Source organism: Mustela lutreola, chromosome 6, assembly GCF_030435805.1.
Source record: "Mustela lutreola isolate mMusLut2 chromosome 6, mMusLut2.pri, whole genome shotgun sequence".
In the NCBI taxonomy this organism is placed as follows: Eukaryota; Metazoa; Chordata; class Mammalia; order Carnivora; family Mustelidae; genus Mustela; species Mustela lutreola.
In genome coordinates this window covers 63,769,741-63,782,254 of record NC_081295.1, presented here as the reverse complement: position 1 = coordinate 63,782,254, position 12,514 = coordinate 63,769,741, and the positions used below count along the sequence as shown (strand labels likewise).

Genomic DNA, 12,514 nt, shown 5'->3' with positions numbered 1-12,514 from the left:
AGACTCCCCGCTGAGAAGGGAGCCCAATGCAGGGCTCCATCCCAGGACCCTGGGATCATGACCTGAGCCAAAGGTGGACATTTAACGAACTGAGCCATACAGCTGCCCAGGGGTTCCCTAATCTTTATCAGACTGTGACACCCCAGCCTCTGAGAGCACATCTCTCCCTCCCACTGGAGGAAGCTCAGATTCTGCGTGCCCTGCCTTTCTTCAAGTGGTTGTTGAGGATTCTTTAGAAGCATAATTGCTTTCCTTCCAGATTTGGAAACAACTGAGAAATAAAGCCCAAATCAATGTGGGGATTCAAATATGTCATCTAACTTATTACTGGTAAGGTTAGATTCGAGAATGTAATGAGATTCCAAGAGAAAGTGAGATTCCCCTCAGCTATCCCCCTGCACCTTCCTTTCTAGCCTAAGAGGGGGCAGCTGGAGGCTTTTAGGCCTGACCCCTTCCCTTGGATGCAGGGCAGGCTGGTGGTTAGGGAGAGGGTGGGAGAGGAGGAGAGGGATGAGGAGAGCAAGGGCAGGAGAGAGAGGAAAAGAGGCAGAGGGAGGGGAAAGCAAAGAGAGGAGCAAGGGAAACTTGACTCTTTCAATGTCAAAAAAAATAATAATAAAATGTGGCGAGAAAAGCTTCATTACTATACCTCTAAGAGAGGCATTTGCAATTTCCGGGTACAAAGGAAATGTGGAAGGACGGAGGGAAAGAAGAGTGCCCCTGAAGATATAACATTTTCTAGCTAATCTACCTTTTCCTGTGACTATAAATTACTTTGAAAATAATGGGCTTAGTGATAGAAAGTCTGTTCCAATACACTTAACCCAATCTTTTCCTGAATTAATTAGCTTCAAATGGAAATTCTCTGCAAAGATTTCTACCTCATGGAAATAAAAACTAATAAGAACTGAACAGTTATGAAAATGCTATACATGAAAACTTGTAGGATGTAGCCAAAGCTGTACATAGGAGGGTGTTCATAGCTTAAAATGATTGTATTTTAAAAATTGGAAACCTAAAATTAATATTCTAATATTCCAAGTTAGGTAGCTGGGAAAAGAGCAGATTAAGTTCAAAGAAAGTAAAAGGAAAAATAAGGATGAAAGCAGAAAGGAATGTGATAAAAAGAAAGTAGAGGGGATCAATAAAGTGAAAAGTACCAGGACTCTGAAAAGACTGAGGAAGTTGAAAAACTCTTGATAAACACAATTTAAAAATTCCAGAATAAGTAAAAACAAGTGGAAATAAGAATGAAAACAAGCATGTAACTACAGATATTATAAACATTAAAACATTAAAGAAGGTATTAAGGCCACGGAGACCAGTAAATTTGAAAACTTAAATAAAATAGATAAATCCCTGGGAAATAATACAGCCTTTAACAGTTTGGCTCAAGAAAAAATTGAGAACCTACATAGTTCTAGAATCTTTAAAGAAATTGAATCAGTATATAAAGAATATTTCCATTTAAAAAAAAAAAAAAACTGACCTCCCCATATAACTTTAAAAACTATTTATACTGTGGTGTCTGAGTGGCTCAGTCGTTGAGCATCTGCCTTCGGCTAGGGTCATGGTCCCAGGGTCCTGGGTTCAAGCTGCCTGCTCGGTGGCAGGCCTGCTTCTCCTTCTCCCATTCCCTCTCTCGCCTGTTTTTCTCTGCCAAATAAATGAAATCTTTAAAAAAAAAATATCTATTTATACCAACATTTAAGGAATAAGTAATTCTCATAATACATGAACTTTTCCAGAAAGTAGAAAGAGGAAATGCTTCTCAATGTGTGTGTGTGTGTGTGTGTGTGTGTTTAATTTTTAGAAGTTGTTTTACCTTTTGACCCCCTTCATCCATTTTTTTTCCATCCTCCCACCCCTCACCTCTGGCAACTACCAGTCCATTTTCTGTAACTACGAGCTTGGTTTTTTGTCTGTGTCTTTAAGATACCACCTATAGGAGAAATCATACAGCATTTGTCTTTCTCTGTCTGGCTTATTTCACTTGGCATAATACCCTCTAGGTTCATCCATGTTGTCACAAATGGCAAGATTTCATACTTTTTTATAGATGAGTAATATTCCAGTGTGTGTGTGTGTTTCTTTATCCATTTATCCACTGAGAGACACTTAGGTTGTTTCCATATTTTAGCTATTGTAAATAATGCTGCAGTGAACATGGGGGTGCATGTATCTTTTTGATTTAGTGTTCTCATTTTCTTCAGATAAATATCCAGAAGTGGAATTGATGGATCATATGGCAATCTATTTTTAATTTTTGAGGAACCTCCATACTCTTTTTCATAGTGGCTGAACCAATTTCCATTCCCATCAGCTGTGCAAGGTGGTTCTTTTTTCTCCACATCCTTGTCAATACTTATTTTTTCTAGTCTTTTGATAATAGCTATTCTAGTAGATGTGAAGTGGTATCTTATTATGGTTTTGACTTGCATTTCCCGTGATTATTAATATTGAACACCTTTCACGTGCCTGTTGGCCATCTATACATCTTCTGTGGAAAAATGTCTATTCAGGTGTGTGTGTGTGTGTGTTTTAAACCATTTTTTAAGCCAGATTATTTGGTTTTTTGCTTTTTTATTGAGTTACTTGAGTTCTTTATGTATTTTGGATCTTAATCCCTTATCAGATATATGACTCACAAATACTTTCAGTAGATGACCTTTTCATTTTGTCAGCTGTTCCTTTGCTGTTTGATGTAGTCCCACATGATTATTTTTGCTTTTGGTGTCAGATTAAAGAAATCCTCTCCAAGACTCATGTCTGGGAGCTATTGCCTGTGTTTTCTTCTAGGTGTTTTATGGTCTCAGGACTTACATTAAAGTCAATCCATTCTGAGTTAATTTTTGTGTATTGTATAAGACAGAGGTCCGTTTTCATCCTTTGGCTGTGACTCTCCAGTTTTTCAAGCACCACTTGTTGAAGGAACTGTCCTTTCCCTAGTGTCTATTCTTACCTCCTTTGTTGTAAATTAATTTGACATATATGAATATTCTATTCTCTAAGAATAGAGAGCCTAGAAATAAACCTATACTTTCTGATCTACATGTCTGTTTTTTAGGTTAGTACCTAAAAACTGCTTTAATTATTATATATGCTGTTTTAATTATTATATAAATTATTATATAAATGTTGTTTTAATGATTATAACTTTATAATATAATTTTAAACCAAGGAGTGTGATGCCTCCTGCTTTGTTCTTCTTTGTCAATTACTTTGGCTATTCCAGGTCTTTCAAGGTTCCATGCAAACCTCAGGTTTATTTGTGCTATTTCTGTGAAAAATACATTAAAAATTTGGTAGATACTGCATTAAGTGTGTAGATTGCTTTGGGTAGTATGGACATTTTAATGACACTAATCTCCCAATCCATGAGCACAGAGTATCTTTCCATTTATTTGTGTCATCTTCAATTTCTTTTATTAATGTCTTATAATTTTCAGTATTCCAATCTTTCACCTCCTTGATTAAATTTATTCCTAGGCATTTTATTGTTTTTTCTTAAATGTTCATGTCTTTTATTAACCCATATATAATTACTTGTCTTCTGGTTTGTTGAAGCAATTGGTCAGACCACATTTGCCACAATAGTGTCCATCAAAGTGGCCTAGCCATAAAAACTCCAGCACTACATGCATCCAAAGGGCACTCCCAAAGAAGGCGACTCACGTTGCCATTCTCATCCACCTTAAAGTATTTCAGAACAGCCGTTTCTCTTAGTTTATTCTTCTTGGGAGCAATGTAGGACTTATTCTTCCTTCCTTCTTCTTAGTACCACCACGAAGTCTCAACACAAGATGAAGAGTGGGCTCCATTTGCATGCTGTAGTCAGACAAAGTACATCCATCGTCCAGTTGCTTGCCAGCAAAAAGCAGTCGCTGCTCATCATGAGGAATTCCTTCCTTATCCTGAATCTTGGCTTTTACACTGTCTACTGTAGCTGAGGGTTCAGCCTTAAGGGTTTTCACGAAGCTTTACATCTTGGTGGTAGTTCCATGGCAGATGGTGGGTTGGAAGGGCATTTTATTATTTTTGATGCTTTGTAAATATGATTGTGGTTTTTTTTTTTTCATTTCTCTTTCTGATAGTTTATTTGTGGGTAGAAATACAACAGATTTTTGTATGTTGATTTTGTGTCCTGCAACTTCACCGAATTCAGTTGTTAGTTCTAACAGCTTTTTATAGAGTCTGTAGGGTTTTCTATATATAATATCATGCCATCTGTGAATAGTGACAGTTTTACATCTTCCTTTCCAATTTGGATCCCTTTTATTTCTTTTCTTGCCTGATTGCTGTAGCTAGGACTGACAATACTATTTTGAATAAAAGTGGCGAGACTGACATCCTTGTCTTGTGCCTGATCTTAGAGGAAAAGCTTTCAGCTTTTTACTGTTGAATATCATGCTAGCTGTGAGCTTATAATATGTGGGCTTTATTATGTTGAGGTATGTTCCCTCTGTGTTCACCTTTTTGAGAATTCTTGTCATAAGTGGTTGTGGAATTTTGTCAAAATATTTTTTCTGCATCTATTAAAATTATCTATTTTTTTCCCTTCGTTTTGTTAATGTTGTGTATCATTCCACTAATTTGTGCACATTGAGCCATCTTTGCATCCCTGGAATAAATCCCAGTTGTTTATGGTGTATGATCCTTTTAATATGTTGTGAAATTTAGTTTGATCACATTTCATTGAAGATATTTGCATCTATGTTCCTCAGGGATATTGGCCTATAATTTTGTTTTTTTGTGGTATCCTTGCCAGGTTTTGGTGTCAAGGTAATGCTAGCCTTACAAAATGAGTTTGGGACAGCTTCCTCCTTTTCTATTTTTTGAGAAGGATTGATACTAATTCTTCTTCAATCATTTGGTAGAATTCACTGGTGAAACCATCTGGTCCTGGACTTTTGTTAGTTGGGAGGTTTTTTCTATGTTAAAAAATAATTTTAATATATGAATTTATTTTTTTATTATGTTCAGTTAGCCAGCATATAGTACATCGTAAGTGTCTTTGTAACGTTCAATGATTCATCAGTTGCGTATAACACCCAGTGCACATCCAGTTGGAAGGCTTTTGATTACCAATTCGATCTCCATACTGGTTATTGGTCAGTTCAGATATTCTTTTTCATCATGATTTAGTCTTCATAGGTCAAATTCATCTAGAACTGTATTAATTTCTTCTGGATTGTCCAACTTTGGCATATGTCCTTTATAGGAGTGTCTTATGATCTTTTGTATTTCTGTGGTTATCAGTTTTAACATCTCTTTCATTTCTGCTTTTACTTACTTAAATCTAATGAGTTTTTTGTTTGTTTGGTTTTTGGATTTTTTTGTGAGTCTAGTAAGTGGTGTGTCCATTTTATCTTTCCCAAGAGCCAACTCTTAGTTTCATTGATCTTTTCCATTATTTCTTAGTATCTGTTTCATTTATTTCTGCTGTAATCTTTCTTATTTACTTCTACCAAATTTGGGCTTCACTTTTTCTTTTCCAGTTCCTTAAAGTGTAACGTTATTGTCTTCATGTAATTAATTTCTATTTTCATGCCACTGTGGTTAGAAAAGGTGCTTGCTATGATTTCAGTTATCTTAAATTTAAGACTTGTTTTGTACCCTAACTTAAGATGTACCCCAGAGAATGTTCCATGTATACTTGATCAGTCCTGTTTTTGAAGCTAACCAGCTTCAAATGAGACAAAGAGAGTACAGAGAAGTTAAATTATAGGCCATTCTTAGTAAAGAGCGTAGATGCAAGTGCCTTATGATTCTGTGCTATAAAATTTTTTGAAACAATCCCTTAGAGAATTTGCTTTGTCTAAGCCAGTCCTGAATTAGGGAGCAGGGAACCCATGTATTCCATGACAAGAGGAATTCTAGATCAGTTTTATTAAGATTTGTAGTTCCAAATAGTTGTGTTTTTCCTTAGAGTATATCACTCACTTTCTCTAAAATACATGCTTACTTGAGCTCACAGTTTAAAACCTTGTGCTTTTTTAAAACCAGTTTATTCACTACACTTATTTTTCCCCCTTTTTCTTAAAGCTACTTGGGAGCCCACAGCGTCTCTGTGACTTGGCAGGACCCAGCTCCACTGAACCAGAATCTAGAAAAAGATCAATTTCTAAAAGAAAGTCTCATCTGGATCTTCTCAAACTGTATGCTACATTCCCGCTTTTCCATCTATTATTGCTTGGCAAGGACTGTTTCTCTGAATACATTTGACCGTGTTTTAAAATCGCTGAAATTTTTATGAATCTGCATTATGTGGAATTTTATTGTTTAATAATGTTCCCACAAGCCATATGAGAAATCTTATTTCAATGTATTATGATCATGTGCTTTCCATATTTTCATAATGTCTTAAAGTAAACCCTGTATGCAAAGTGAAATGTACAATTATTCATTGGGGTTATTTTAGGCAAAAACTTTTTGAATCACAATACTATAAGGTTCCTTTAGCCCTCCCCTAGAAAACTGAATATTATCTAGTTTGTAATAGTTGTACTCACATGCATCTGCTCAGAAACATGTTTGTTTTATAGAGGATGTCCTCATTATCGGATAGGCACTGTGAAAAACTGAACATAAATCTCACAAAAGTGAGATTATTCAATGCCTGTCCTCTGTCCTTGTGGAGATTATAAAGTCCATCTGGAATTTTTGTGCGTATCCAAATAAACCAGCCAACTGAGAGAGAATGTGATTCAAGGTGGGCCACTCTACCTGAAGGTTTTCCTCTGTGCACCCAGGAATGTTAGTTTCATTTCCTCCTTGGCCCAGACCATTCAATTCCATGCAGATCAGAGGATCTCTCTTGAATACTGTACTGTTCACCAGACTGACACTTCTTGTTCCTTTTGGAGCATTCTCCCATGTTTCTCACGCTGTTTTCTTCTTTGGACCCTCAGCATCATGGATGGCATGACGGAAGCGTGCATCAAGGGCGGCATCGAAGCGTGCTATGCTGCGGTGTCCTGCGTCTGCACCTTGCTCGGGGCCTTGGACGAGCTCAGCCAGGGCAAGGGCTTGAGCGAAAGCCAGGTCCAGCTGTTGCTGCTGCGCCTGGAGGAGCTGAAGGACGGCGCCGAGTGGAGCCGAGACTCCATGGAGATCAACGAGGCTGACTTCCGCTGGCAGCGGCGCATCCTGTCCTCAGAGCACACGTCGTGGGAGCTGGGGAACGAAAGGAGCCCTGACATCAGCATCAGCGTGACCACCGACACGGGCCAGACCACGCTGGAGGGCGAGTTGGACCAGACGACACCGGAGGAGCACGCAGACCACCACAAGAGCAGTCTCAAGTCGCCCGCCGTGCCAGAGAGCAAGGAGATGCTGAGCAAAGTGCCCGAGGCTGAAGCCGTGGACCAGCCAGATGTGGTGCAGAGAAGCCACACGGTTGCTTTCCCCGACATAACTAACTTCCTGTCGGTAGACTGCAGGATGAGGTCCTACGGCTCCAGGTACAGCGAAAGCAATTTCAGCATGGATGACCAAGACCTTTCGCGGACCGAATTCGATTCCTGTGATCAGTACTCGATGGCGGCGGAGAAGGACTCGGGGAGGTCGGATGTGTCAGACATCGGGTCGGACAACGGCTCGCTGGCGGATGAAGAGCAGACCCCTCGGGACTGCCTGGGCCACCGGTCCCTGCGGACCGCCGCTCTGTCCCTGAAACTGTTGAAGAACCAGGAGGCAGACCAGCACAGCGCCAGGCTGTTCCTGCAGTCCCTGGAAAGCCTCCTTCCTCGCTTGCTGGCTCTGCCCAGCGTGGAAGAGGTGGACTCGGCCCTCCAGAACTTCGCCTCTACCTTCTGCTCAGGTTTGTAAATGGGGTTTGGCTATCAAGTCAGGAAGGGTGTTCAGGGCATTTTGCTGAAATGGGAAATTACCGTCTGGCCTGTAGTTTGAAATGCTCAGAACATCTTAATCACGCCTCTGGTTTCTTATATTTGAAGAGAACAAAGGGATGTAAGACCTGTTGGCACCGGCTGGAATTGTAGGCAGCTGATGGCTGGGATTCTCTGATGTTGATAGAGCTTGCTACCTTCTAGAAAGTTGCTGCTGACTGAAACAAAATGACAATCTCTGACTCTCAAAACCTTGAGTTCTTAGTGTGCTTCTACACCTCTGTGTCTAAAAATCACAAAGCCATGCACTTGGGTATACCAGTATGTCGACTGTTTTAAATGAGGGTTTGAATCAGCTATAGGCTGACTCCCCCGAACTTGCAGTGTGGGATATCCTAGCATCTGATCATTGTGGGGGGCTTTCTGGTGGCCAGTCCCCAACCAGCAGCCCACCCAGAGTCACCTCCTTAGAACAAAAGGTGTTCCTGGTGCTCTTATCGCTTAGGCATTTACAAGGGTTTTAGGACTCAGGATGAGGTCAAAGATAAATACTAGAACAAGAGATCCTTCTAGAGATCATATCACTCAGGAAATTGTAAGGATTTTAGGAGCTCTGTGCCAGGACATGGGTGGAGACTAATTATCTCACAGGACTACAGAAAGAAAGATGGATGCAAACATTTATGGCAACCTAGGAGTGCCTTATTCCTAAGTAATCACCTGTGCCTTCCCCTGACACTCAAGGGTTTCTTGACCGCAACCCACCGAGCTGTTTGGAACTTGCTGGGCTTGTGCTCACAGAGAAAGGACTAATCCTAAAAATGAACACTGCATTGTTAAAAGTCAGGATCACCATTTGCTCTTCCACTTCTAAGGCTTGGGCATGTGTCTGTCATTGCACTTACCACATCTATCAAGTTATTTGTGATGCATCTACCTTCCCCCTCTGTCCTTTGAACTCCTTGCATGCTCCAACCGTGTCTAACACATATTCAGTCTTCCAACAAAAGAGCACATCACACACACATACAAAAAAAAAAAAAAAAAAAAAAAAAAAAAAACCCTAGCCCATTTACTGGATCTTGGCAGAGCTCACTGCTGTACTGTTAAGAGGTAGCTTAATAAGTATCTTTAAGAAACTGACCAGATTGTCCTTTGTCAAAAGGACACAAAAAAAGACACTTTAACCCAGGTGTATTTAAGGAAGGATATTTTTTAATATGAGAATGATCTAAAGTTGTAAGTGCCAGCAGAGGTAAGGAACTTTCAGTCCCGGACGAATACTCCTGGACTTCTCAACCTATCCAGAGATTGGAAAGAGACATGTAATTTCTCAGCTTTCCTAACTGTACTATGATTCTTTTCAAGACATAAAAATTCCTATTTTTAAGGCTACCCAATATTTTTTTTCTTGATACTTGTCCTTTTGGAATTAAATACAAAAATAAAGTTAGGATATTCAATTCATGTGAAGGAACACACACCCATCTGCAAAATTCATCTTTCATTGAGATACTAAGATAATATGTAAATACTCTTCCTAAAAATTTATTTCTCCTATTATCTTTTATGCTACCGTCATTAAATTTGTTGTTTTATTGAACATTGCTAGTATGTTTTGTGTGTCTGTCTCCTCCTCTCTCTCTCTCTCTCTGTCTCACACACACACACACACACATACCCAGTGACACTTCATCAGTCAGCATTTATAGAGAAGCTTCAGTATGCTCTGAACTAGGGACCTCAAGATATACATGATATACATGACTTAATCTCAACAAATATGTATTGACTGTAGATTTATAAGCTTGTTCTTTGGCCCCTTAACCTGTGGAATATGGCATGGGTTGAAGAAGTGAGTCATGGGTAAAGTCTGAGCTGGAAGGAATGTTCACTTCCCTTTTGAGGGGGTTTGGTAGAACCTCTGAGCCTGTGCTCCTTCTCAGCTGGTAGTATTCATGGGGGAGGAGCTCAGCAGGTGCTCTGACCAGCCTTCCTAGTGCCAAGGCAGGCAGGCTGGGGAACATCAGTGATCCCAAGGAACAGCCGTATATCAGACTGTAGCACTGCCACTGGTAATGATACTGGTGGCCTTGAATCATTAACAAATGGAAAAAATATATTTAGGATCTTGTATTTAAAATTAAAATAATCTTGGGGCACATGGGTGGCTCAGTCAGTTTAGTGTCCAACTCTTGATTCGACTCAGGTCATGATCTCAGGGTTGTGAGATCGAGTCCCACATCAGGCTCCACACCAGGCGTCGAGTCTCCTTAAGATTCTCTTTCTCCCTCACCCTCTCCCCTGCCCCCAGATACATAGATATATAAAATGAAGCTAATCCATATAAAACAACTCAGCTGCAGAAATTTCAGCCTTTACCTAGGTAAGATCTGACATTCAGATTACTTCATATTTATCAACAACATCCCTAAGTAATTCCAGATAAGTAAGTTGTTCTGGTGTAGAGACTGACCCTCAAAGGCCCTGCTTCATTTCCTACAAGAATTAGGAAACAGAATCCTAGCAAAGTCTTTTGTAAAATTTGAAGCTAAAGCAAATCTTACCAGCTGTGTTTTTGTACCTTTCAAATCGATACTTATTTACAGTACATGCTGAATAGAGCTTGGGTAAATTTTTTCACTCAGTTTTTCCAAAATGTGGCTCCATGGATGTTGCAAACTGCTCAAATTTTGGAGGTCAGTAAAATGTCCCATCAGACCCAATATGTTGTGACATTGATTTTTATATGTAGGAATCAATACACTGAAAAGAGACTTCAAAGTCTTTTGATTGTTTCCAAATATAATTTTTAGTAATTGTCTATAACCGAGTTAGTCATTTGTCTTTTTAGTTCTAATGAACGCCACAGTATTTTTACCAGTTAGGAGTTGGTCTGCCTTTACAAATTACAGACCCATCACACTGTGGTCCGCTACCAATAAGGTCAGTCTCCTCAGTCACAGCTGTGGTTTGATGGATCAGACTGACCATTGCTAGGGGTCGGCCAAAGCTGCTAGATGTTGGCCTGGGTCCACTTCGGCCCTGCCAATCCCCACTTCCCAGTGCCAGCATCACCTCCAAGATGAAAGACTAGTAAAAGAGAAACACCTGTACCCTGTAGGGATGAGAGAGAAGGCAGATGGCCTTTGTTTATCCAAGACAACACTTAAAAGGTAACAACAGGAAATGAGAAGAGTCTCCCTGAGTGACAACCCAGGTATTTTGCTCATTATTTACTTCAATGTCAAAAGCTTTAAACCTTATTTTGTCAAAAGCTCCCATTGAGCATTTGCCCCTGACTTGTTATCAGGGTCTGCTCTGTGGCTGAGACCAGACTAGCTCAGTATTTCTCAGGGACCCTGTCCTCAGACGACGAACACCCAGTTGAAATAAGCCCCTTAATTCCACATGATTCAAGGGAGCCTCTCCTTTGAAAGCAATGAAAGGTTTTTACGGTGGGGGAGTTTGAACACATCCAAACGCAATAGGTTTTATAGAGACGGAAGTGGACGTGAGCTGTGACAGCTGCAGAAATTCCTCCCTCATCCTGCGTAGAACAAAGTGACATCTGTGTGAAGTGGCCCCTCCCGGATGAAGAAGCAAGACCAGCCTCACACAGCAACAAGTCGAGGGGCACAGGCACCTACGTGCCTTGGGATCACTGTTCCTTAGATTCGGGGTGTTCCGTTATCATCTCGGGATTCTCTGTGACCACATATAAGGCTTATTTATAAGCCATTTGATGTTTATAAAGTACCAAATTTCATAAAGGATACTACAGCAAGTATGAATCTCAGTTATGCAGGAAATATCTCTTTCTTTGAATTAAAGCAAACCTGACTGCAGACCCTCCAGCCAGCCTGGATGGCCAAACATTTGATGTTAGCCCTCAGGTTCCCATCCCTGGGTAAAACCAGAAGCTGGAGCTTATGTGGAATCTATCTGGACAGGGAGGCCTCTCACCTCACTTGGCCAAGGAGCCCCCACTGTCCACTTCACAGGCTCCCTGACATCCTGTGATTTCGCTACCCCTCTGCCAACATGGTGCCAGGACTGCTCTGGCAAGACTGGGAGCCCCTGGGCTCCATTGTATGTTCTCCTCTGAGGCCCCACCAATGCCCCCCATACTGCCAGGAGCAGGAAGCCACAGACCTCCAACCCTGGCCCATTTGGGGGTCTCCCTTTCTGCCTTGCTGCTTCCTCTCTCCTCTCATTGCCTTCTGGGAATAGACCAGGCTGTCCCTGGAAGGAGCTCTGGCTTTGTGGATACGAAACCAGGAAGGCAAGTATGCTCTTGCCAGCTTCAGTTTTTGGTCCTGGGATTTGAACAGTCCAGAGTATGTCTGTGGAATACAAAAGGTAAAATGCAGAAAGAAAGTCTCAAATAAATAATGTATTACCCTGCCTCTATCAGTTAGGATTAGATTTGTTTGCTTTTGGTAAAAAACTCAAGTGTTTAAGATTCAGCTTCTTTCTCCTAAATTACATCTGAGGTAGTCTGGGGTAATCTGTCCAGCACTCTGTGATGACTTTCCTGTCTCACTGCCCTACCTTTGTTAACACAGGATTCTCATCCTGAGGTTTCCTCATTTGCCAAGATGACTGCTGCTGGTGGAGTTGTTCGTTTGCTTTAAGAAAGGGAGGAAGAGGAGTATTCTGGA

General features: G+C 40.6%; 1 protein-coding gene across 4 annotated transcripts in view; it reads left to right on the top strand.

Annotated features, from left to right (window-relative positions):
- The window catches only part of ARFGEF3 (ARFGEF family member 3), a 178,936-nt gene that overhangs the window by 102,497 nt on the left and 63,925 nt on the right, over window positions 1-12,514 (top strand). For all 4 annotated transcript variants that reach the window (XM_059177442.1, XM_059177441.1, XM_059177440.1 and 1 more), the window contains 2 exons: window positions 6,046-6,158; window positions 6,912-7,822. In XM_059177442.1, coding sequence (XP_059033425.1) covers window positions 6,046-6,158; window positions 6,912-7,822 — 1,024 coding nt within the window. The remainder of the gene's footprint in view (window positions 1-6,045; window positions 6,159-6,911; window positions 7,823-12,514) is intronic.